General features: G+C 45.2%; 2 protein-coding genes across 2 annotated transcripts in view; both read right to left on the bottom strand.

Annotated features, from left to right (window-relative positions):
• nrn1la (neuritin 1-like a) overlaps window positions 1-18,864 on the bottom strand; it is a 116,799-nt gene extending 97,935 nt beyond the window's left edge. Inside the window, exons 1-3 of the mRNA XM_054733384.2 lie at window positions 18,807-18,864; window positions 18,507-18,727; window positions 16,773-17,022 (exon numbers count right to left, since the gene is read on the bottom strand). Of these exons, the coding sequence (XP_054589359.2) occupies window positions 16,773-17,022; window positions 18,507-18,727; window positions 18,807-18,864 (529 nt within the window). The remainder of the gene's footprint in view (window positions 1-16,772; window positions 17,023-18,506; window positions 18,728-18,806) is intronic.
• edc4 (enhancer of mRNA decapping 4) overlaps window positions 18,679-25,867 on the bottom strand; it is a 33,970-nt gene continuing 26,781 nt past the window's right edge. The window contains exons 27-30 of the mRNA XM_015965209.3: window positions 24,908-25,094; window positions 22,807-23,026; window positions 22,404-22,567; window positions 18,679-19,073 (exon numbers count right to left, since the gene is read on the bottom strand). Coding sequence (XP_015820695.3) covers window positions 18,890-19,073; window positions 22,404-22,567; window positions 22,807-23,026; window positions 24,908-25,094 — 755 coding nt within the window. The 3' untranslated portion in view covers window positions 18,679-18,889. The remainder of the gene's footprint in view (window positions 19,074-22,403; window positions 22,568-22,806; window positions 23,027-24,907; window positions 25,095-25,867) is intronic.

Here is a 25,867-nt window from a genome sequence, read left to right as displayed (position 1 = left end):
TATCCATCTATCTATCATATATCTATCATATATCTATCTATCATCTATCTATCTATCTATCTATCTATCTATCTATCTATCATCTATCTATCATCTATCTATCATCTATCTATCATCTATCTATCTATCTATCTATCTATCTATCTATCTATCTATCTATCTATCCATCCATCCATCCATCTATCATCTATCTATCTATCCATCCATCCATCTATCTATCATCTATCTATCCATCTATCTATCATATATCTATCTATCATCTATCTATCTATCATCTATCTATCCATCTATCTATCCATCTATCATCTATCTATCATCTATCTATATCTATCTATATCTATCTATATCTATCTATCTATCTATCTATCCATCTATCCATCTAGCTATCATGATTCTGTGCTTTTAAACAAAACTGTTGTTAGTTTGTTCTATGGAACTCAAAAGTATTCAAAATTCAATAAATAAATAAATAAATAAGACATTATGAAATAAATATCTACATGAAGAAATTCTAGACAATCATGTAATCTGACAATGAAATGATGAAATAACAGAATGTTATGTAAAATCTAAGCTCAGTATTGTGAAATATTTTTCTTTCTTCTTTTAAAATGTCTTTATTAATATAATGTTTTTTAAAGTAATTTTTTCATAAAAACCCAAATTAATATTGAGACATTTTTATTTCATTCATTCAGTTTTTATTACATAACATCTTTTTAACAAAGACAGCTTTTATTTCGCAATAGTGTTTTTTCCCATGGCTGATTTATTTCATATCCAATCCAATTATATTTATAAAGTGCATTCACAAGGCATTACAACCAAACAAGGCGCTGTACACTAAAAATGTTGGTTAATTAAACCGGCGTTATACAAACATGTCGAACACAGATAAAAGATAAAATGGAAATACAACAAAATTCCCAAAAATAACAGCTAAAAATCAATAAGACACAGGGTGAATAAAAATTAGAAAAAACGTTGTAAAAAGAACCTCAATAGTACGGAAGTCGATAATTGTGGAGTCCATTTTTAAACAGTGCAGATGTAAGTGAGGCCCATAATTATGTGGTATAAGCTAGGTTGAAGTAGTGAGTTTTCAGGCGTGATTTAAAAATGCTAGCTGTTGGTGCTTGCCTCACTAGCAGTGGTAATGCGTTCCACAGCTTGGGTGCACAGACAGAGAAAGCCCTTTCTCCACGGCTTTTTAAACGAGCATTCAGAACAGCTAGGAGGAGCTTATCTTCAGACCTGAGAGCACGCGGCGGGTTGTAGTAATGGACAAGTTCACACAGATATGGAGGAGCTTGATGGTTCAAGGATTTGTAAGTCAGAAGCATAATTTTGAAGTTTATCCTGAACTGCACGGGTAACCAGTGGAGAGATTTCAGAATTGGAGAAATGTGTTGTCTTCTGTCAGCTCCAGTCAGCAACCTAGCTGCTGAATTCTGGACCAGCTGAAGTCTAGAAAGAGCTGCTTTACTGATGCCATATAAGCAGGAGTTAGAGTAATCCAGCCTTGAGGTGATAAAAGTGTGGACTACAGATTTCATAATGAGTCTTTACAGCAGAACGTCTCAGTCCGTCAGTCATGACTAACGGGGTGGAGCCAGTGTGTCATTGGCTGCTAATTCAGTCAGACAAAAGCAATCACTCACAAAGTATCGAACCAAATGCTTCAAAAATATTATCCAAACAACTCAAAATATCGTCTACTGACAAACTATTCAACTCTATTTGATCCGCCAAGAAGACAGAGCTAAACTAAGTTCAGGCAACGCCGCCATCTTTCATGACCACTGACCTAGGAAGGTGTTACAGAGAACTACCTTAAACTGTCCGGTCATGCACGGTGGGCGGAAATCCAGGAAAACCAAACGATGTTGAAGGATTAACCAATGGTGTTGCAGGTCACACCCACCAGCTTGACTGACGGACCGAGACATTCTGCTGTAAAGTCCCATGAAATAAATCAGCCATGGGAAAAAAACACTATTATGAAATAAAAGCTGTCTTTGTTAAAAATACGTTATGTAATAAAAACTGAATGAATTAAATAAAAATGGCTCAATATTCATTTGGGTTATAATGAAAAAATGACTTTTGAAAAAAAAAACATTAATAGGCATTTTAAAAGAAGAATGGAAAATATTTCACAATATTGAGCTCAGATTTTATAGAATATTCTGTTATTTCATCATTTCATTGTCAGATTACATGATTGTCTAGTATTTCTTCATGTAGATAGTAGGGGTTGTATGAACTAGTCGACTAGTCGACTTCACGGCTCTGTAGTGACTTTTTATGCCTGTCACCGACAAGTCGCTGTCACGTGATAATGACTGACAAGATGCAGTCCTCCAGCAGGTGATGAGCCCCTACGTCGGGAGGCGGAGGCGACGCGCTGTGCCAGTGCGTCGGTACTGACACCGGCGGTAAAACGGACATTTAACCAAACTGTGACCTTTTCCCTCTTGCAATTTTACCTTCCCCTCACCCCCATCCTAACCTTAACCAGCTTTCGCATGCAAAGCTCTGATCGTTGACGCGCTCCAGACATCTGCATCCTGAGCACCGCCAAATCAGGTGTCACCACCTCAAAAACAAATTAAACACGCAATCGTTCATGTCGGCTCATTTCCTTTCATGTTTTCTGTCTGTTATTTGTGCCTGATGCGTTTCGCTGCTGCGGAGCGAGGCGCATCACCTGTTCTGTCCTGCGGTGACGCACCCCCAAGATTCCACTATCTCTACTCCGCTCCGGCACGAACTCCGCAGCAAAAACGGTCCCGTTGTAGTCGGCCGGCGAGCAGCGAGCACTCCGCTGTTTTTGCGGTCGGTAGATCTTTTAGAACTGCAGTTCAAAGGTAACTCATAAGGTGAATATATATGAACCCAGGTAGCAGTTTCTCTTTAGGATTGAGAGGAGATGCAGGAAGATAATAAACAGGCAGGACAGAAAATTAGTCAAATAAAAACAAGTTAGTTTTTGTACCTGGTGGTTGCAACAGACACCATTGAAGGTAATCAGAAGTGAGGAACAGAAAATGAAATAATTATTTTAATGTCTAGAGCAGCAGGAACTCCGAGAGGCTGCAGGCGCATCAGTTTGCTGCCGCTGTGCAGGGGGAGGGGGGAGAGGACTGAAGCAGAAACTACCGTTGTTAAAAGAGATGTTAGAACATGTGGGCGCAATTTTAATTGTCAAAAACTCCAGCGAACCTACCGACCCCCCCACCCACCCCCCCCACCCCCCTGCTTCAGGTGTATGACGTCATCAACGACTAGTCCAAGTCGACTCGATTTTCATTACTTGACTGTCGACTTTAAAAAAAATTAAGTCGTGCAACCCCTAGTAGATATTTATTTCATGTCTTATTTATTTATTGAATTTTGAATTCTTTTGAGCTCCATAGTTTTCCAGCAGCTTTTCTTTGCCAGAGGCTGATTCACTCTCTGACCCTAACCCTAACCTCAATTCATGTGTTCATAAGCTTCTACTGTTAAAACGACAACATTAGAAGTGAAGCGAATTTTTTAAAATGACGACAAACTAACTAAAAGTAAAAAGTGAGCTCTGATGCGGCTTGTGTTGACAAACGGGCTCGGTTTTGATCTGCATTCAGATTTCAGTCATTACAGAAGAAGTCGTGGCTGCTGCTTTATTATTGAATATGTGTGTTTGTTTATTATGGGATGGAACATTAACAACCATTTATCTCTAAGGTATCCTGCATGGAAATGACGGGACACTCTTTAGTGTTTTCAATTTAACTTTATTAAAGTAGATTTTCATTGAGAGGCCTTCGATGCTCATAATAAACTCAGTAAGTGTTGCGTGGTGCTGGGGAGCGCGTTTCCATGGTAACCAGCAACACGGAGGAGAGGCTTGTTGAGGGAAAGTCTTCTATCTGAAGCTATTTTACTCATCATTGCTTTTATTTCTTGAGCTTTTTATTATGCTCATCATTCCCAACATGCTTTAGTTACATATTTCACCTTCAACATTTATAAAACGCCTATCTTTGTTTTATTAAATGTTCTGAACAGTCGTGTAGCTGAAAGACAGTGTATGTTTACCTGTTTCAGGAGTCAAATGCCTTAAAAAGAGGTAAAATATTATTTCATGAATATAATTTTATTTTATGGAAAGTTTTTGTAATACAACCTAATGATGTGTTTACTGGCATAATGATCGATGATTCTTAAATTAAAGTTACCATTAATCTGCTAAATATTTACCTTTTTCTTGACCGTTGACCCTCCACTCGAAGAATTTTGGATTATTTTGTTCATTTTTGGCTGTAAAACGATATTAAAGCTGCTTTAGCAAATCAACAGAACAAGCTTGGTTTTTCAGAAACACCGTCGCGGCGTCGGTACCGTAGCCTGGCCTGCCAGACTCGTCCTCTGTTTAATTCTGCACAGAGAAAGTCTGGTAACTCACAGGCAGAAAGGCACATGAGGGGCGGGACTAGGAAGCTCAAAAGTAACCAATAAAAAAAAAGACGGAAATCCCGACTTTACCGCACGACGCTGTAGTTTTCTGGTTGTAGTTAAAAAAAAGGCATTTGGCAACGCTGCGAACATCTTTAATTTTTTTTTTAAGAAATACTTTTAGCGCCTCTACTTGTGGTTTTAAAAACGTTCGAGTCATTTAGAACAGAGGAAGGAGTCGCAGCAAACTCCGCCGCTGTCTTCGATGTTTATGAGAAACTGAGTGTGTGACGTCCGTGACACTGTAGTTTTTTTAGCTGTGGTAAAAATGGAGTCTGGCAACAGCGCAAACATATTTGTTTAGAAACAAGACTTTTAGCACATTACTTGTTGTGTCCAAGTCATTTATGGGCCATTCCCATCTGTACCGGGTCGGCCCGGGCCGGGTAGCCCCAGTCGGCCCCAGCCTGGCCCGGTTGATTCCACACATCCTTGTCTTAAACCCATGTGGGCTGATTCTACCCACCAATCAGAGGCTTGCTCTAATGGAAGGTGTGAATTTGCTGTCAGCAGTGGGTGTGTTGGCCCCGGTCGGCCTGAAGCAGACCCCCTCGAGAAGAGGGCTGAGAATGAGCCTTGGTTGGCCCGGAAAAATACCAGGCCACCCAGATATGTAAACAACCTACGCTACCCGGCCCGGGCTGACCCGGTACAGATGGGAATGGCCCATTAGACCGGAGGAAAGAGCCGCAGCGAACTCCGCTTCAGTCGCCATGCTCCACAAACATCGGCGTTGTGGTGTGCGACGTACGCTACTCAGCGCTGACTGGCTTGGTTAGGATTCTCATGGGGTGGGGTCATTTGAAGAAGAGAGTTCCCAGACTCTTTCTCTGTGCAGAATTAAAGAGAGAAGGAGTCTGGCAGGCCAGGCTATCGGTACCGGACCGGCTCGGGGTTCTGCGTCTGCCAAATACGTCACAGTAGATGGTTGGCTGAATGTAAGACTTATGGAAGTTACGATACCACCTTCGTAAAAGTTACGTTAGCACGTTGACAATGAAGATTTTGATTGGTCAGAACCAATTTACGGTTGGAAACTGGAAAAGCAGCAGAAGCTCTGATGGTCCCACAGATAAACGTTTGGGGTTTGATGGAGGAGAGTAAAGGAAGTCAAATCAGCCTCACTTCCTGTTTGGAGCTGTGGCGTAATGCAACCCAGTGGGAGCTGGACTGTGGACTCTCTGGACTCTTGGGGCACATGAGGACACCATCTGTCCTACAGGGACAGGGTTAGGGTTAGAACATACAGATGTTTTAGTGCATCATCTGTAGTTTCTAACGTTTAGGGTGTAAGAAGAGTTTGTGTGCAAAAGATCTTAAATTTCAAATGATACAAAAATAGTAAAATGTGACATCACCAACAAAATCCTCCAACTTAACCCGTCAAAGATATCAAAACACCAACTTCCTGTCACTCGTCTTCCCGCCATTTTCCCTGTTTTCTCCGTGTCTGGGTCGATGACGTCACTTTCGTGATGCTCATTTGTAGTCCTGGACTCATTTTCACACAAAACCCAAAAAAAGAACAGAAAAGACAGAAAACGGTCTTTTCTACAGCGTCTCCCAAGATAAAAATCTCTTAAATAACATTTCTCACCGTTCAAAAATAAGCGCGTTTTTGGTATCAAAACATTGTGAAATTCCCGGACATCGTGTGTGAAATCCATGGAACAAAACAAGCGGAATTAGAAAATAGCGTTTTAGCCCCGTTGACTTGCATTCATATTTTCATTCTTCCAGGGATCCATGGTCCGGAAGTAGATGGGCGTGTCTTCGGCTCCCTATTCCTGCTGTGAAGTCTACCTGAGCTACAATGCTCCAAAGGGGGCGGGGCTTTCTCGCCTGTTTTACCTGCTGCTCCCAGACGCCAGACTGTTCCTGCTTAAACTGCATTTATCCTGAATAATCTCCTGATTTAAATGTGGCTGCTTCAGCAGCATCAGTTGAGACAAATCCAGCATATCTCCCACCTGCTTCACATTAAAGCCTACGAGAGTCTGCCATACAGGACTCTAATGTCTGCTGTTGCGTTCCAGTCAGAAACGCGCTCCGCATGTCTCCACCTCGCTGCTCAGCAGCAGGAGCGACTCCTTCAGCAATCAGCTGAATCTGGTGAGCATTCAGGTAGAGCCCACGGTGCTGCAGATGTCTACAAAAAGGTGCAGGAGGAAGGGGAAAAGGTCAATAAATACATCAAATTCAGGATTTTCTAAAGTTTGTATGAAACATGAAAGAAAAGGAGCAAAGAGCTATAAGAGCCAGGAAGGTCACAAGTTACTAAATCTTTGTCATCCAAGCAGACGTCTGAACGTCTGGAGATGATTCACCCGTAAGCAACTGAAGCAGACAGTCGGTCTGTCTTCCTCAACCTTCAGCCTCAGTTTTGATTTTCTCACCGACTTTCTCCTCGCCCTTGTCGGTTCATCTTGAATGTACGCGCTCGGCGGATTCTTTTCTTCCTCCAGCTCAAAGCCTGGAAGCCCTGGGCTGGGCTGGGTCCACTTCACCCTCCTCACGAGCACACACAGGTGCACGTGGGCAGCTTAGAGCCAGCGTATATGTTCATCCGAGGAGGCGTGCACATCTTTTATTAATGCCCAGCCGCTTCCTCGCTCCTCCTGCACACTTATTCATACGATCTCCCCTCGAAAAGAGCAGGAATTCAAAATAAGGACTTAAAAATGCTGTGGGAATAAAACCCAGGTGTGTGTGTGTGTGTGTGTGTGTGTGTGTGTGTGTGTGTGTGTGTGTGTGTGTGTGTGTGTGTGTGTGTGTGTGTGTGTGTGTGTGTGTGTGTGTGTGTGTGTGTGTAAGCATAATGTTGAGATGTATTTTGTTTTTGAATTTGCAGGAACGACATGAACTTTGACCCCAGATCATCATCATTATTATTAATATAATTATTATTTTTAATAAATTTATAAAATAATATTACAAATACAATAATATAATAATAATAATAATAAAATAACATTACCAAAAAAATACTTTATTATTATCATTATTAATAAAATAAAATATTATTATTACTAAAACAATTATTATTATTATTATTACAATTGAAATATTATTATTAATAAAACAATGATAATAATAATAACAATTATTATTATTATTATTATTACCATAATTATTAATAAAAAATAATAAAATATTATTATTAATAAAACAATGATAATAACAATAACAATAATAATTATTATTATTATCATTATCATTATTATTATTATTAATTATTATGAAACTGTGACTGGAGGTTTTCTTCTTGCACACATGAATAAAAAATGTCTTTATGACTAGATGGTGAGAGAACTTTATCTCCGATCCAGTTGTTGGTCTTCCTGGACCGGATCTGGGATCTGCTTAGGGAACATCAGGATCTCATCTCTGTATTTTGCAGATTAAGAGAATCAGTTGCCGCCTTTGAGCCGTGACCTTCAGCGTGAACTGCGGGAGGTCACAGCCAGGATGAGCATCACCTCTTTCTCCTGGAGGTGGGGTGCTCGCTCTGGTTGGGAATGAGGTAGGATGGAGGAGCAGTGGTCCGTCGATGTGGCGAAGCTCTGGATTTACTTGTCCGTTTGAGTTTCAGCCCTCATCCGTAATCATGAGATCTGCAACGAAAAGAACTCAATCCTGGATCTGACAGCTGAAATCCTCTGGGATGACCAGGATCAGCCTTAGAAACAAGGTGAGGAACTCTTAAAAGCAGCTGAGGCGATTCCGATGTCTGACTGAGATGCTTCCTGGTTTCTTTCTATTAGAGGATTTCCAGGCCCCAACTATAGAACCAGAACTCTGAAGGGATCCTCTCTGGTCTGGGAACACCTTGGGATCCTCCTAGAAGAGCTGGAGGGTTTTCCCTCCTGAACCCGTGGATGAGAGTTGGAAAACGGACAGCTGGAAGAGTTGCTGCTGCTGCTGGATTCCAGTTTATTTCTTTGGCTGCAGCTAAATGATCCAAAATGAAGCCTTAAAAGCTCACAACACTATAGAGCTAGGAAACACGATTCCCAAACAGAAGCGTCTTCCTGCAGCGGCACGCTCCCGTTACAGAAGAGTTTCCGTTTAAAGATGCGACACAGTCTGCCCATTTGTCTTTGTCAACAGCTTTATCACATTTTCGGCCCAATCCCAGCGACGTCCGAGTGCATTCCCACTAACGACGGCCTCGTCCGCTGCTGCCTGCTTCACTCCCCCACCCGAAAGTCTTCATCCGAACAAATGTGGAAAACACATTTCCAGGCTTTTTGTTTTCCTCCGAGCTGCAGGTTCGACGCGTTAACCGCCGGCGTTGAAGTTTCTGGAGGCGTGGAGCTTTTGCAGGACCTCCTTTGTTGGCTTCAGATGGCGTTAAATCGAATTGTCCAGAAGCCGCAGCCAGTGATCCATGATGCTCGGCCTTTTTCCTGACAGACCTGATAAATGCAGGTCCTGATCTCTCCTCCTCCAACGCTTCCAGTCTCCTCTAAGAAAGTTCCAGTAAACGTCTGTCTTCCTCTCTCCGTCTCTGCGGACCCGTCTTTTCTTAGTGAAATTACCTTTAGACATTGGGAAAGTGAGGATATTTTCACCATCTCTGCCTTAATGTGTGAGCTGGTGTTGATCAGGAAGTCTGAGAGGAAAGAGTGTAAAGAGGAAGTAAGGGAAGGGGAAACAGGAAAACACCTGGTCTGTTCTCTGTACGCGTTTCCTGAACTTGTGAAACGTTTAAATGTGTTTTTGGCGACGCATCATTTAAATGATGCTGAGGAGGGAGGGTGGAAGATGAGAGGAACACTTAAGAAGAGGCGGGGGATGAGACGAAGAGAAGGATGGAGATGTTGCGTAACAGCCTGAGTGCAGTGAAGGACGGATGACACGGGTAGGAAGCAGCCGGATTCGTGGTGGCTTTTATGAAGACCCCAACAGTCCCGTGAAGTTCCTCTGGATGGAAAATAAAATAACCTCTACAGTTATTGTAGAACAAGTTCAGAGGAGAGTCGGAGAAGCTCAGATGTTTCCGTTCCAACAGGAGATCACGTTTTCTTTTCCTACCGAGTAAAATCAGACGCGGACAAGCGGGTCTAAAACCAGCACAACTATAAACCAAATGTGTTTGGATGATTGTTTCTCTGTCGTAACGATGCTTTTAGTGGTAGATCTGGTTTGAAACCTGATTTATCACCTTTACTGGATCAGCTGACCCCAGCGTGAGGGGGAGGGGCTACGCTTTTGTGGCTGTGTGTTTCTTTTACATGCTACTGAGGCTCCTGATGGTGGAAAACAGAATAAAAAGGCGTCTAACTCCAGTCTCCGGGCACGCAGGCGGGATACACCCTGGACAGGTTACCAGTCCATCGCAGGGCAGCACACACACACACACACACACACACACACACACACACACACACACACACACACACACACACACACACACACACACACACACACACACACACACACACACACACACACACACACACACACACACACACACACACACACACACACACACACACACACACACACACACACACACACACACACACACACACACACACACACACAAGGATAATTTAGAGGGACCAATCAACCTGACAGTCGTGTTTTTGGACTGTGGAAGGGAGCCGGAGCACCCGGAGAGAACCAATTTTGTGCACAGGGAGAACATGCAAACTCCTGGCTTGCAGAGACACCCCAGGCTGGGATTTGAACCCAGGACCTCCTAGCTGCAAGGCAGCACCGTTAACCACTGCGGCGCCACGCAGCTGCAGAAAAACCACAGTAGCTCGTTTTTTTTTATCAGGCGTTTAAAACTTTTGTTCAGAATACATATTTGACTCATAAGCTCTCTTTCAATTCTGTAAGGCAACAGGAAGCCACCTTTAGAGACGCAGAGGGTGGATGAGCAGGTCGTTCAGGTTGAAACTTGCCTCCTGAGATCCTTTTCTGCAGCTCAGTAATGTTTTTTATTTATTATAAGGCACTTTGGTGCAGCAGGCTTACTGCCACGTGGTGCAAGAAGACAGAAAGCTCTCAGTTCTAAACCGAAAACAGCCGTTTTAGGCTCATTTGCCTTTAAAACGTTTACATTCAGGCAGATTTTCTAATGAAGCTGGCTGATGAACATTAACACGGTCTCTGTCCCATGATGCTTTTCACCTCTGATGTCAGGAGCTCACCCGCCAGCCCACCTCCATCAAAACAAACTCTCACCAACATGGAAACTTCACATAAACCCTCCATGTGATTCAGGCGCGAGGCGGAGGAGCCTCCTGGTAGGGTTTATTGATGAAAACAGGGTGAAGGAGGACAAAGAGGAGGGAGGAGGAGCAGAAGAAGATGAAAGAAGCAGAAGGGCAGAGATGAGAGATGGAGCAAGTTTGAAATGATGAGATAAAAATGGCTGCAGAGAAACGCGATGCGAGGAAGGGAAGGAGGCAGACTTTTAAATCACTTTTAATGAGGAATCTTTTACTTCTGGAGTTCGTTTCTGCTGTAAATTATAGAAAAAATGTCACTGAGGGACGACAGAAAGAGAAAATCCTTCTGGGGAGCAACAATTAAAGCCAAATATACAAAAGTGTGTGTGTGTGTGTGTGTGTGTGTGTGTGTGTGTGTGTGTGTGAGTGAGTGAGTGAGTGAGTGAGTGAGTGAGAGAGAGAGAGAGAGAGAGAGAGAGAGAGAAAGAGAGAGAGAGAAGGACCAAGTTAAAGTTTTTCATGTTTTTAAGAAAATATTTAACTTTGCTGGCTGTAAATCTACAGACGGATAATTAAACAGTTAGAAAAACTGCAGGAATAATTCAAATCCTGTATTTATTTGTTCTGTGTGAGAATTAGAAACGTTTGTGCACCAAAAAGCAAGAACACCATAAGTATTTCAGGTCTTTATTTGTTAACAGGTCACCCAGGAGGCACGTATGGAATCTGATCTCAGCAGGGTTATGAGCCGTGTTAGAGTGTGTGGTTGGAATTTGGTTCCCATCCGTCGTCCGTTGGCTTGGTTTATTTAACTATTGATAAATTCTAACAACAAAAACCAGCGAATAGTTGAATTTCCTTGCTTCACTCTTATTTTACAGCATTCATCTGAGTTTTTCTACGAGGATATTCCACCCAAAATTTTTATTTTGTCTTGACAAATTTCCCAGAGTTAGAATCTATTTGTGGCCAGCCCAGTCGTCCTCCAGACCCAAGCCCCCATAATTCGGGTCTGGACATGAAGCAAAACAGGAAGTGACAAAAAAATTGCAGTTCCACCCTCATCCACTAGGGGCTGGTGTCAGAAGCGAGCAAATTCTCATTGACTCCCATGTTAAAAATACAAATTTCACAGCAGAAATAAACATGTTTACAGCCTGGTACCAAAACATGTTTTAGGTTTAAATGATCTAGTTTACACTCATGACAACTCTGAGGGGGTGAATGTTCTTGTCACTCTTCTGTTTAAGTGTATTAAAAGCCTAAAATTCTGTATAATTAATGAGCATCAGACCCACGTGACCGCAGAGCTAGCTCCGGGGAAAGACTTCAGTAGAGCCTCGGCCTCGCCTGGAAACTGTTCCGTCATTTTCAGTCTCTCAACTTAGACCATTAGTTGTAGCGTTTGTGTATTCTTTTTTGGATATTTTTTGTGCAATTGTTGGACAAAATGACTTGCTGTGGCATTAATTGCACTAATAGAGCGTCCAAGGAGTCTCCACTTCAGGGGCGGCGTTAGGCCCGGCTACTTGGGCTGAAGCCCAGGATGTTTCATGGAAAGCCCTGGATCTAAATCGCGGAAGTAACATGCAGTACCAAAGTCCAACAGAGAGGGAGCAGCTGGCAGTAGTTTGTATAAGGCCTGCCTGAGCCTCCACCACTGAAGAAGAAGCCCTTCGGCAGCCGGCTTCTTCTGCAGTCTTTGCCTGAAACGCATGAGTGAAGATGGACATAAGGACGTTTTTTGGACAAAAAGTACGGCGACAGAACCCCAGCTTTGATGAGACTGGTGTTGACTCAGGTTTGTGAGTCTTATTTGAAAATATTTGTTGTGCTGCTGGTTTGCCTAAAGTTAGCTTCTCAGGTAAAGTTGTTGGAGAAAGAAAGGGAATATTTACTATCATCTCACACTAAACACTAACAGGAACAATACTCTGCCCTGAATATGCTGAATATGTAGCTTCAGATTAAAAATTATGTGGTACAAGACAAATATGATGTTGACTAGTGCGTGTCACGTGTGTGTGCGCGCGTGCACACGCGAGCGTGTGTGTTAAGCCTCGGATCTTCTTCAGTCCTAAATCCGCCCCCGCTCCACTTCATTTTTTTCGGTAAGCAAAATTATATTTATGTATTTTAGGTCACTGCCGAGCTGAGCTTAGATTTTAACATGTACTGTTTAACCATCTGGGTAAAACCTCTGTGTTCCACCCGGTTTTACCCAGCGATCAGCCCGGCGTATCTCTGACTCAGAAGCTCTGGTGTTGTGCACATTTCACTCCGGTGGTAGCTAGGTAGCTACCTCTGTTAGCTTAGCTCCCATCTCCGCGTTAGCTTTGGGTTAGCTTGCAGTTCTACGGGTGTCGTCATTTGATCCCAGTCTTACAGCCCCACCCTCAGCTCCACTTCTTTTCCCTTTTTTGGAATCGTCTGGGCTTGACGGAACCTGTGACACGGTCAAAATGGCGGTGGTGGCCACCTCCCATTTTGGCACAAAAACTTAGAATTGGAGCCTATGTACATGAATTGTCCAGTATGTATATGTCGATGTCCTGACCCAGCTACTCCTTTAGAGTTAGCTTAGCTTAAAATACAGTAAGTTAATGGCTCCAACTAGCATTGAGTAAAAACATCCTTAAAATCACTCAGTAGTGATTCCAGTTCTGCTTGGTGACATAAATAATCAGACTGCAAGTGAAATTAATTGGTAACAAGGAATCACGGGCACCATTGTAGACGACTTTATGATGAAGCGTGTCATTTTAATTCACTGTCATAAAGCTGAAACTGAAACTCCTCCTCGCTGTGCGTTTGTCGTTTTAACATTAATCTAACAGATGAAGCGTCTCCTCAGCCTTCATTAGTGTCTGCAGGAGCGGCTCATCACTGAATCAAACAAATCAGCAGGGTTCATGATCTAAAACATGCAGGAAACAGACTCCAGCGCCAGGCATGTCGGCTCCACTTTACTAAGTCCAACAGGGACCGGCGCGGCACTCTGAAGTTGCAAGTGCAATCTTCTGGCCACAGAGGGCGGTGGGAGTTTGAGTTACCTCTCTAAAGGGTATTTTTAGCACATACTGGCTCAAGAAAATGTCTTAAAACAGGGAAAAGTTGCACAGCATGCCTCTAAACACATTGTGAGCCGTTTTCGGATCCATCCTTTTCTACTCGTGCGAAAACTCCGGGAGCTAAACCAGGAGCTTCTGTCCCAGCTGAGGTAACAAGGATGAAACCGCTTTGGACTGGTTTTCTGAACCAGAACCTCAGCAAGTGTCTTAATTGCGCCTCAATTTGTTTGCGATTTGGTCTCCGTCTCTTCCCAAAGCTTCCTGATTCATGGAAATTAGAAGCGTGCTCCGAGCTCTGACACTATGGAAGACATTTGTTTTGTGATTTTTTTATTTATTTAGGATTTAGGATGCTGCAGCTCGAGCAAGGAACCAGAACTTTGGCAAAATTCCATAAAAGTTCATCATAAATCAGCAAATCAGATCTGTTTGAGTTCCACATATTTCCCGTTTTAGTTGTGTTTTTATTTTTATTAATCCTGGAAATTTTCTAGGTAATTGATGATGAAAACAAGACAAAAACAAAAACAAATGAGAGGTTTTAATGGAAGTGTCGCAGGGCCCAGTTGGTGTTTGGGGCACAGATGGATCTCCAGAGACGAGCAGAGGAGGACAGATGTGATTCATTTATCTTTTATCTCTGGGAAAATTCCCACCTTTTATCCCACCAGTTTTGCTCTCCCACAGGAATGTCATCCCGTCCGCGGCCTCGTTTCTCTGACACTCGCAGCAGAAGATCAGGAGGATCAATGAGCAGAAAGGCGGTGATTGGTGGAAAGTGTCGATGAACACTGAATTTTGGATGCTTAAACTGCGAGGAGACGGAAAGTTTCACTTATCAAAGCGTCAACGAGGGAAAAAAAATCAACCAGGGGATTAAATAAAGATGGTAAATGGCCTGTATTTGATATAGCGCCTTCTAGAGTCCTGGAACCCCTCAAGGCGCTTTACAACACAAATCAGTCATTCACCCATTCACACACACATTCACACACTGGTGGGGATGAGCTACGATGTAGCCACAGCTGCCCTGGGGCGCACTGACAGAGGCGAGGCTGCCGAGCACTGGCGCCACCGGTCCCTCCGACCACCACCAGCAGGCAACGTGGGTTAAGTGTCTCGCCCAAGGACACAGCGACAGACTGAGCGGGGCTCAAACCTGCAACCTTCCGATAACGGGGCGAGCACTTAACTCCTGTACCACCGTCGCCCCATTTTAAATAAAAATGGCATGAATCCAAGACGGGTCATGAAGGTCGATAGGAAGTATTCTGAGGTGTTCCCACACCAGAGAGGACCAGAAGTCCCTCCAGTGGGACCTGGGTCTGCTCCTCCCAGTGGGACCTCAGTGGACTCCCTTTGGTGAGGAGGAGCAGCAGCTCGACTCTGGGTTACTGCTGCTCCTCCTCCTCTCCTCACCCAACCCACCTTTTCCAGATTTTCTTCTGCTCAGGATTTCCCAAACTTCTCCTCTCTTTTTTTCTTTTTCCAAATGAAGCAGAAATCTTCTAGCCTGGCCTGCCAGACTCGTCCCGTTTATTCCTACACAGAGAACTATGGGGCTGGCTGGCCAGGCTAGAAATCTTCAGAGAGGAGATCCACCAAACAGTAGCAAAAGAAAACAGCAAACAATACTAAGTTTATTTATGAAGCACATTAAAAACAGCATGGCAGCTGACCAAAGATAAAAAACTCAACCAAAAGTAGCATAAAGCACATAATCGCTCATCAATAAGAACGCGTAGCACTAGCTAGCTGTTGTTAGCCTCAAGGGCAACATGCCGATTATCACTTGTAAGTCGCTTTGGACAAAAGTTTCAGCTAAAAACAAAAACATAAACACAATAAATGATCGTCTAAATCAGTGATCTGCCCATCAGAAACTCAAAAATCCAATTTTTTTCTCCTGGTCCACAAACGCAGCATCACTAAATGTTAGCTCACACAAGCATGAGCTAACCCTCCATGTGGAAGTTTCCACTTTCAAAATCACGAACTTCAAACTAATCAGAAACATTTTTCCTTTTTTATAGTCGGAATCGGACACAGCGCGAATCATCGGGTCGGGGTAACTGGTGCTCGGGGAACCCGAAGTTCATGAACACATCACGATCAAGCCACATTAAAAAAATCTAACATTTTCTCCAGACCATGAACTCACCATGCCAGTGATAAGAAATTCTCTAAATCTTTACCTTTTACGTCATCAACTTAAAATTCCAAGAAAAATTCTGATGACCAAGGTGAAATGAATCGGAATCGGTTCTAACAACCGGAATCAGTGCCGCCCCACTTCTCATTGTGTGTGTGTGTGTGTGTGTGTGTGTGTGTGTGTGTGTGTGTGTGTGTGTGTGTGTGTGTGTGTTTTGCTGCATCATATCTGAGCTCAGACTGGACTCTGAACTGTTGCCTTCAGCCTGGAGGCTCTGCACCTGCGCAGAAAGAACCAGCTCACTCAAGAACCATGAAGAACCAGGTCTGCACAATTAGAACATTAAATTCATGACTCGGTTCGGTGACTAGAGTGTTCGTGTTGTTAAAATCCACTTTTTCTTCTTCACCAAAATCTGCATTTTCCTCTTTAGTTGTGTTAAATTCCAGGCAGCGTGGAACTTTTTCCTTTCCCTGACTCTTGGGAATTCTCCCAGCAGCGGAACTGGTCCCAGGAACACACAGGTGAAATTAATCTCTCTGGGTTAAACTGCTGCAGGAAACGCTGCAGCAGACCCGAACCGACATCCAGCCTTAATTTTATCCGTTTGGACCCACTCACACCGGACCGGTCCCGCAGCACCATCAGCAGGCTGTCAGGCAGAAACGTGGGACTGTGCGGGACGGACCTCCTCCTCCAGCGGCTGTGCGTAAAGACGCGGAACAGACACCAGGACAGCCCGGTTCTACTGCGTCCTGCAGCTCCAAGAAGCCCAGAACCCGAGTCTGATTCCAGAGTCTCCCTGCCGCACAGCAAGTTGCGAGTTTTGTTTTTCAATTAAAGGCATGAAAGGGGTTTACTCACTGAGAAGCAGCGCAACAGGCAGGAAGAGGAGGCACGCAGAGTTCAGCAGAGACGCCATGTCGACCAGAAAGTTCGTCCTCTGAAGTTTCAGCTGAGCTTCGGAGCTCTGCGGCTCGTTTCTCCGCAGGCAGAAGGAAAAACCCGCAGTCCGGCGGCCGGTCAGAAGGTTCTTCTGACTGCAGCGCGGTGCGCCTCTCAGAGCATCCAGAGCTGGAGGGAGGCGCGTCCGGAGGAGGGGGAGGAGGAAGAGCTACAGCAGAGTCCCTGATGATCCGCACTCAAACCGGATCTCTGCATCCAAATCCGACTCAAATTAACGCGCAAAACCATCTCATTTGCGCTTTTTTATTTGCGCTTTTTAGTTTTTTTTATTTGATTAATTGATTTGAAATTTCTGATTAATGCAGATTTATTTATTTTACAATAAAAAACTCATCATTAGTGTTTTTTTCTTTCCAGACGCCTCTCTTGTACCGGAAGTCATGAACTCTGGATTAATCAGGGATAGAATAAAGCTCCTGCACGCAAATGTTGGGCCACAGATGAACTCATTAAAGTATCAAAACAAACAAAAAAATATGGTTTTCATTTGGAGCTAGTTACATGATAAAGCAAATTTAAATATTTAAACATTTTATTATTTTCAAGAATTATGTTTAAAGGTTAATCCTTTAATTATCTTTATTATTTTACTCGTTTCTGACCTCTGATGTGTTTTATATTACGCCTTCTTTGTCGTGTTGAGGACTTTTATCCTCTGCGGATGTAAAACTGTCCTATAAATATCTAAATAAAAGTATTTTGTAGTGATTAGAAAACAACAAATCCAGATAACTTGAACATTTTTATTCCAAAATGTTGAGGGTAAAATAAACTATGAACAGCACAACATAAACAACCAGCAGGTAAACAGGGTGGAGAGACCGAGTTGTGGGAACGGGACTTTTCCTGGATCCTGATCGACCGACACCAAAAACAAACGTTTCCTCCGTCGTGGTTCTGTTTGAGTCTTATTGTGAAAACTAGCTGAGGGGTTAACCTTACAAGCTGACAGGAACAGATTAAATACAGTAAGGCACTTTCTAAACAAATCCAACAGTTACTAAACACTGGACTCCAACCAACAGCTGTTTTCATCATTATTATTATTATTTTACAACCGAACGGCCGGCCTGTAATTTTACTCAAGTCAAAGCTTCCATCCTGAACACAGAAGTTCTCCTTGTTTGATGAAAAATACAGAAAAAGCAATGATTTCCAAAACCTAAAGGCGGTTACAAGCCTGCTGTGCTGCCCCCTAGAGCCGAAGAGGGGTTACTGCGCCCTGCTGGGAAAAGAACATCAGTAACAATCGTGTTTTTGTTTTGAAACAAGCTATTTGACAACTTTAAAGCAACTATACAGGGCTTACGAAGGCCAAATGCTTTTATAAAAAGGGACTAACACAAAGCTGTAGACATGGACGGCGGCCATTAGTGGACTCAAAATGTTCCACTTTTTAAAAAGAACAAATGCCAGTTCTAGAAATCAGATCTTTTTGTTTATTATCCTGAAATTTTCTCTGGAATTAAATCTGAAAATAAAGCCAGTCGAGTAAAATAAGAATATTTTTGTTGGCAAGAGCGTCGCCTCCAGCCTGTTGAGGAATAGCTGAGAGGGAAATGACGCCGGCAACAGAACAAGGCTGTGGAACGTACAAACTTCCGGTTGCCGGGCTAAACTTTAGAAACGGACACGGTCCTGCTGTCTGCGCTGAAGGACAAAACGGAGACGGGACGCGCTTTCCTCGTCTGGTGGGGGTTTGGCCAAACGCCGTAAAACCAAAACAAAGATTTCTTCGAGCCCCTGTGGAGGTCCGGTAGCCGGTAGAAGACCAAAGGAGTGTCGGGACGACCAGAACCAGCTGTTGTGGTACAGCAGGTGTCTACGGAGAACATAATCGTTTTTGAGCTGGTCTAATCATCCAGCAGCAGAAAGATGAAAGAATGATGGGAGGAGGCGGAGCTGCTTTCAGAAACTGGTCTCTGAGTCAACGGTTCAGTAGAAGCAGGCCAAAGACGTCTCCGTCCTCCACGTTTGTGTGTAGGGACATGGGGACACGGTGGACAGACGCAGGACTAGTGGTTGACGAGTCCCTGCAGCATCATTAGCAGGCGGCGCGCCCTCTTGATGAGCGGACTGTGGGGCTCCTGCTGCAGGTAGGCAATGAGCTTGGGTCTGACCTGGCCCAGGATGGAGGCCATGTGGTCTCGGGTCAGGGGGTCGCTGTGGTCCAGGTTCATCACGGCGTCCTCCAGGTAGCTGAAGTGGACAGGAAAGAGGAGGTCAAGTAAAAATGATGCTTTTAGATGTTTTGCGGTAAATGTTCATGTCTAAATGTTTGTGAATGAACTCCAACTTTATTCTGGGTTGTGTTGGACCGGCGTTCCGATGCCGGACCGGTACGGAGACTCTCCGCTGCCGGTCTCAGAGTTAACCCGCTCTCTCTGTCGCACCGCCCGTCCAGAGGGACAAACGGCGATAAAAAAAAAACATATCTAGCTTTTACAGTTTTTCAACTCTAATTAATCGACTCAAAATTAAACAAATTAAAATAACATAAAAATACAATTAAATTAAAATGTAAAATTTAATTAAAAAAAAAAGAAAACAAATAAATGTTAAATTTAAAATCAAGTTTCTATAAACAAAAAAAAAAAAAAAAGTCAAGGTAGAAAATAAAAGGAGCCAAAATCCATAGATGTGGACACAGGGCTCTAGGTTAAGGGGGCGGGCCAAAATGGGCCAACAACCAATGAAAATGCAGTAAACAATACATTTAGAACTCAGAGTTTTTTTATTTACCTGTTTTGTATTTACAACTCAGTCAGTTTATGGGTTGATCTGATAAATTTGGGTTAAATGTAAGGATTCCGGTTCAGAAACGCCACCAGCTGCTGTCATCTGCGACATTTTCGCAGGCAAACAACGCGGAAAATGTTGAGAGATCGGCCGTGAAAACCGGCAGTAGAAAAGCCCACATCAAGGTCACGATAAGGTCGTCGCTAGCTCGTGTAATCAGAGAAAAGTTCTTCACTTGCTGGAGCAATCTTCAGAAATTCAAAAATACAGAAAATAAGAATTTGTAACCATTAAAATGAACACACACTCGTTCTAACGTCCGACCTGGAAAATAAAGTTTCACTCAAACACAAAACCAGAAAAGGGTGGCTTGCCAACTCCGGGTCGGGAGAGAGGTTCTACCTCAAGTGGAGGAGTTTAAGTATCTCGGGGTCTTGTTCACGAGTGAGGGTAGGAGGGATCGGGAGATCGACAGGCGGATTGGGTCGGCGTCTGCAGTGATGCGGACGCTGAGCCGATCTGTCGTGGTGAAGAGGGAGCTGAGCCAGAAAGCCAGGCTCTCGATTTACCGGTCGATCTACGTCCCAATCCTCACCTATGGTCACGAGCTTTGGGTAATGACCGAAAGAACGAGATCACGGATACAAGCGGCCCAAATGAGTTTCCTCCGTAGGGTGGCCGGGCTCAGCCTTAGAGATAGGGTGAGGAGCTCGGACATTCGGGAGGGACTCGGAGCAGAACCGCTGCTCCTCCTGATCGAAAGGAGCCAGTTGAGGTGGTTTGGGCATCTGGTCAGGATGCCTCCTCGACGCCTCCCTGGGGAGGTGTTTCGGGCCTGTCCTGCCAGCAGGAGGTCCCCGGGTCGACCCAGGACACGTTGGAGAGGTTAAGGTTGGTTAATGCTTGACGCGTCCGCGAGGTCCGCACGGAAAAGTTGCGTCATTTTAACAACCACGCCCCTCCACCGCGTCTCCGCACGGCCCAGAATTTCCACACCGCGCACCTAGGAAAATTTCTAACCACGCGGACGGACGGACGTGGAAAAACATGGCGGACCGGCAAGAACTAGTATGGCAGAGGTTGGTAAATACAGACATTTGTATGATTCAGCTCTCAGAGATCACCGTGATCAACATGTTGTTAATAATTCTTGGAGAGAAATAGCTCGCACTGTCGGAAAAGACGAGGACGCTGTTAAAAATGCTGGAATGCCATGTTGTAAACAGTAATTTCTACTTCTACTATGGTGTAGTGTTGGATGGATGCCGTAGAGCTCCATGCTGCCCCCTACAGTTTCGGAGAATATTGGCTCACCGCAGAGACGAGCCGCACGAACCATAAACGCTGCGAGTTGTGAAGCGTGTTCCATCCGCGAGCCGCACCACCAAGCGGAAAGTGAATGCGTCAAGCATAAACCAAGCTTAACATCTCCAATCTGGTCCGGGAACGCCTTGGGGTCCTGCCGGAGGAGCTGGTGGAGGTGGCCGGGGAGAGGGCGGTCTGGAGCTCCCTAGTTGGGATGTTGCCCCCGCGACCCGGATAAGCGGAGGAAGACGACGATAAAACAAGAGCAGCTCTCATCTCTTTACTACTTTCTGTCCTCCGACCGCTCTGCTCAACATTCAACTCCTTAATGACTGGTCTGAGTGGAACATCTGGTGGCCGGAGTGGCCGGCGGTCCAGGACAACGTAAATCTGAGTTTAGAGATGCTGGTTTGCTGCCAGGTCACCAGAACACACTCAGCAGGTCTATTAAACCCCCCCAGCCCTGCCGACACACACGTTAGAGAGGCGGCAGACCCCGACTGTCCTCTGGTTAGTTAATAACGCCAGAAAATCCTCTGCCTGAAGCTGCATTTGCCTTTAAAACAAACAGAAAGCCTGTGCAATAGCTGCTCGCCTCCCTTGCCTCACGTCATCTCAGCTCCATTTTTACAACATCGTGTTCGCCGCAGTCGGCTAACGATCCGCTAAAGAGCGCCGCTGTTGTGGGTAACGACACCCTCTGCAGTCCCAAACATCCTCTCAGTGATGGAAGATTAAATCTGTCCAATCAGAGAGGCTCTCTTATCAGGAGGCAGAGGCGTGTCATCAATCTTTTCATCCGACTGTGATTTACTGTCACAAGCTGAGCATCTCATCACCCGATTTCCATCTCGCATCACAAAAATGAAGCTTTTCTGCTTAATTAAAATCCTGAGAGTCCCTTAAGGTAGAAAAAAAAAAAGAGAAATGGATTTTCCTTTAAAACAAACTCATCAAACACGCCTCCGCATCCTCATCAGAGTAGCACCACAGGGGCAGATTAGCGGCCGCTACGTCGGACTGAAACACGAACCTCGACGCAAACAAACTCAAAACTGGGAAAAAATAGACTTTAAGTGAGAACGTGAACCAGAAACGAGAAAGGAGAAAATGTTTGTGGGAATAAGACCCCGGACAGGAAGCACGGCTCTGCTCCGGGGCCGGTCTGAGCTCCCCAGACAGTCGTGCAGCAGACGGAGGAGAGCGGTGGGGTCAGCACTTCCGCACCGCTCCGCCCACAGGAGGTGGTGAATAATGGCCATACAGCGGAGATTAGATGGGGAGTAATAGTTTATTACTGATGGAGTGCAGCTCCGGCGTGAGTGGGAGAGAAGTCGTGACGCGAGGACTTTCTGCCCGTGGCGTCGTTTACGGGTTTCTGATTAGCACCACGAGTCTCCCACAGAGCGCGTCAAGCAGCTGACATGATGTTTTACACTTAGGTTCACGCACACCTACAGCACTGAGCAGAAACCCGACCATCACCTGATTTTGAGCTCGGAGCGGGTGGAGAGGTTGGAGGAGAGCTGCTGGATGAGCGACAGCAGCACGGGCTGGCTGAGGGGACAGGGGCTCTGACCGAACACCTGCTGGGAGTCGATGGTCTCACACACGTACAGAACCAGGTTGAGGTCCGTGGCCGACAGCGCCTGCGGGAGGAGGCGAAAAGCCGATGTTTAAATAGAAAATATGTTAAATGCAACGTTAAACATTTAAACTCTGTGATGTTTCTACGGCAACAAAGGCTAATCAAAAGGAATCTGATTAGAGCAGCAGGGGAGCAGGTGTAATGAACACCTGCAGCCCACGCAGGTCACTGGTGGGAGGGGGATAAATTGCTCTGTAACGGTTCCCCGAGCCCCCTGGTCTGTGTTGGTTAGGCGCTCACCTGCTGGAAGGCCTGGTTGAGCTGGCCCTGCTGGAGGAACTGCAGGATGTTGGCCTGCTGCGTCTGGTAGTCCAGGTGCGCCGTGGGGACAGGTGTTCCAGCTGCTGACCGCATGGCCTGCATGATGCTGGAGGTGACCACCGCCTGCTGCTCCTTCATGGCCAGGCTCACCTCCCCTTTGACGATCCGCTGCATGTGGCTGAGAATGGACTCCTGCAGACTGAACAGGAAGTTATCCTTAGATCCGCGTCTCGGTCAACCGGTCCCTAAGATCTTAAAGTTTTAATTGGCCAGCCACTTCCCCCTCGCTCCACCCCACACGGTCTCTTGAGGCTATGAAATTAATTGCGCTGGGAACAATAGACTTGAGCAAATGTATGCTCCTATATTAGCCTCAGGATTAAAGCGTTGCTTGTTTTTACTCTCCGGTCCAGTAAGCAGCTGCTCGGAGTGCGGCCGCACCGCTGCAGCAAACATCTGCTGGTTTACATGCCTGATGTTTAAATTCAATTCAAAAATACTTTATTGATCCCAGAGGGAAATTGATTGCTGTAGTAGCTCAGAATAATAATGATAATCAATAATCAAAGAGTTGTTGTATATTACAATGGCTGTTGGCAGGAAGGATCTCCAGTAGCGGTCAGTGTTTCAGCGAAACTGAAGAAGCCTCTGACTGAAGACACTCTTCCGTTGTCGGACAGTCTTGTGAAGAGAATGCTCAGGGTTGTCCATCATTTTCTTGATTCTCTGGAGAATCCTTCTTTGCATCATCTCCTCCAGCGGTTCCACAGTCGTCCCCAGAACAGAACCAGCCTTTGTTATTAGGCTGTTGAGCCTTTTCAGGTCCCTGCTTCTGATGCTGCTACCCCAACAGACGATGGCTGAAGAGATTACACTCTCAACAACAGACTTGTAGAAGATCTGCAGCATCTTGCTACAGACACTGAAGGACCTAAGCGTCCTCAAGAAGTGCAGTCTGCTGTGTCCCTTCTTGTAAACGGCTTCGCTGTTCTTTCTCCAGTCCAGTCTGTTGTCCAGGTGAACTCCAAGGTATTTGTATTCCTCAACCACCTCCACTTCTTCTCCCATGATGGAAACAGTGTTTGACTCCACCCTGTTTCTTCTGAAGTCTAAAATCATCTCCTTTGTTTTGTTCACGTTCAAGGTCAGATGATTGTTTCCACACCATGCCACAAAGCGCTCCACCAGCTCTCTGTACTCAGCTTCCTGTCCATCTCTGACACACCCCACAACTGCAGAGTCATCTGAGTATTTCTGTAGATGACAGGTCTCTGATTTGTACTGGAAGTCTGAGGTGTACAGGGTGAAAAGGAATGGTGAGAGTACAGTACCCTGTGGCGCTCCACTTAAAAAGCCAGTCGATGCTTTTAAACCCGACTCTGGGAGTTAAAATCGGTCACCGGCAGGAGCGTTTCAGAAGCAGCTTTCTGTACATGTGAGCAACAGATTCTCAGCCCGGTTTCACACTGCAAGCATCAGCGGAACGGAACGGCAGCGAAGCGGCACCACTTCAAATATAATCCAATTATAGTCAGAGTGTGTCAAACCAGCCGCGACGCGGCAATTTCCAGACGCATCCCAGAAGCAGCATGCCGCTAAAGATAGGATCGAGTACTATTTTTTTCAGCGAGCCGCTTCTGGGACGCGTCAATTTCCGCAGTCCACATAGTGCGAGACAGGAAACCACACGGTTTCAGTATAAAATCCCCAGTTATTTTCAAAATAAAATGCAACGTTGCGATGTTACGTATAACTTACTTCAGTACGTGTGGTCGAACGACTTTGTTTACCACCAGTTTCTTTCGAGAAGTGCAACAGTGCGATTCCTCGCGGGGGTTGTGATCTCTCGATGAGGAAGGTGTCGGAAGTCTGGAGGGATTTTAGAATCTCGCGAGTACAGCGAGGCGCAGCGAGAAAGCTGTGCCGCGGCCGAGACTCTCCCGGTGTGAAAAGGACCGCTTTGAAGTTCGCGAGTGAGCCGCTCCGCTGCCGTTCCGTTCCGCTGATGCTTGCAGTGTGAAACCGGGGTTTCACGCTCGGCTAACAGAGCCATCGACGAGGGAACGGCGCGGATACATACTTTCCCACCACGATCTGCATCTGCTGTTGGACCTCAGCCCGGACCGTGGCTGTGATGCTGCTGGCCAGCTGATCCGTGGAGCTCTGGAAGCTGTCGATCATCTGCTGGAGCTGCCCGATCACGGGGTCCCGCGCGTCCTGCTCTCTCTGCTTTCTGCTCTTCATGTGGGTCTCAAGCTGCTGGATGTCTGCAGAGACGAAAGTTAAAAAAGTATTTTCCTCCCTCAGCCCCCCCCCCCCCACACACACACACAAACACACACAAGATCAACACGGTCACAGCTGCAGGGCTGAGTCTCTCCATCCAACACACACACACATGCACGCACGCACACACATGCACACGCACACACACACGAACATGCGCACACACACGCACACACACACACCCAAGAAACACTGGTGGTTTAGAGGAAACGTGTATTAATGTCCTAAAACGTGTCGGACAGCCTGTACACACTTCCTGTATCGTTAAAGGCTCTTCAGTGAATAAATGGATAAAATATTTACTGCACTGGTCTTTAGTCAAGTCTGCACACACACTCGTGCACGTAGGTGGATCTGACGGTGAGCGAACAGGCGCAGCTGCAGCCACAGACTTCAGTACGAGTTGAAGCCATTTTCATGGTAAAAGTAGGATCAATAATATTAATAATAAATAAAAAATATCAGGATTTCATCTTCTGGAAGAAAATTTTCACAAAGTCTAATTCTTCCTCTTCTCTTCGGGCTTTAAGTGAAGCAGCCTAGCAGAAGCTCACAGGTGGAAGACGAGGCCATCTCACCTGGCTGCTCGGCGCAGGTGAGCGAGGACGTCTGTGTGAGCCGACGATGCTCCTCTCAGAGATAAATGCATCGTACGATTAAGTAACTCGTGTGACAGGCCCGGTCGCTACGCAGCGGTGCAGATGTTAACGCGGCACTTCCAGTCAATATTTAACGGCTAAACCCGGAATGTGAT

The sequence above is a fragment of the Nothobranchius furzeri genome, chromosome 4 (genome assembly GCF_043380555.1).
Source record: "Nothobranchius furzeri strain GRZ-AD chromosome 4, NfurGRZ-RIMD1, whole genome shotgun sequence".
NCBI classification, from domain to species: domain Eukaryota; kingdom Metazoa; phylum Chordata; class Actinopteri; order Cyprinodontiformes; family Nothobranchiidae; genus Nothobranchius; species Nothobranchius furzeri.
Note: the sequence above shows the minus strand (reverse complement) of the source record. Positions and strands in the feature narration are given on the sequence as shown.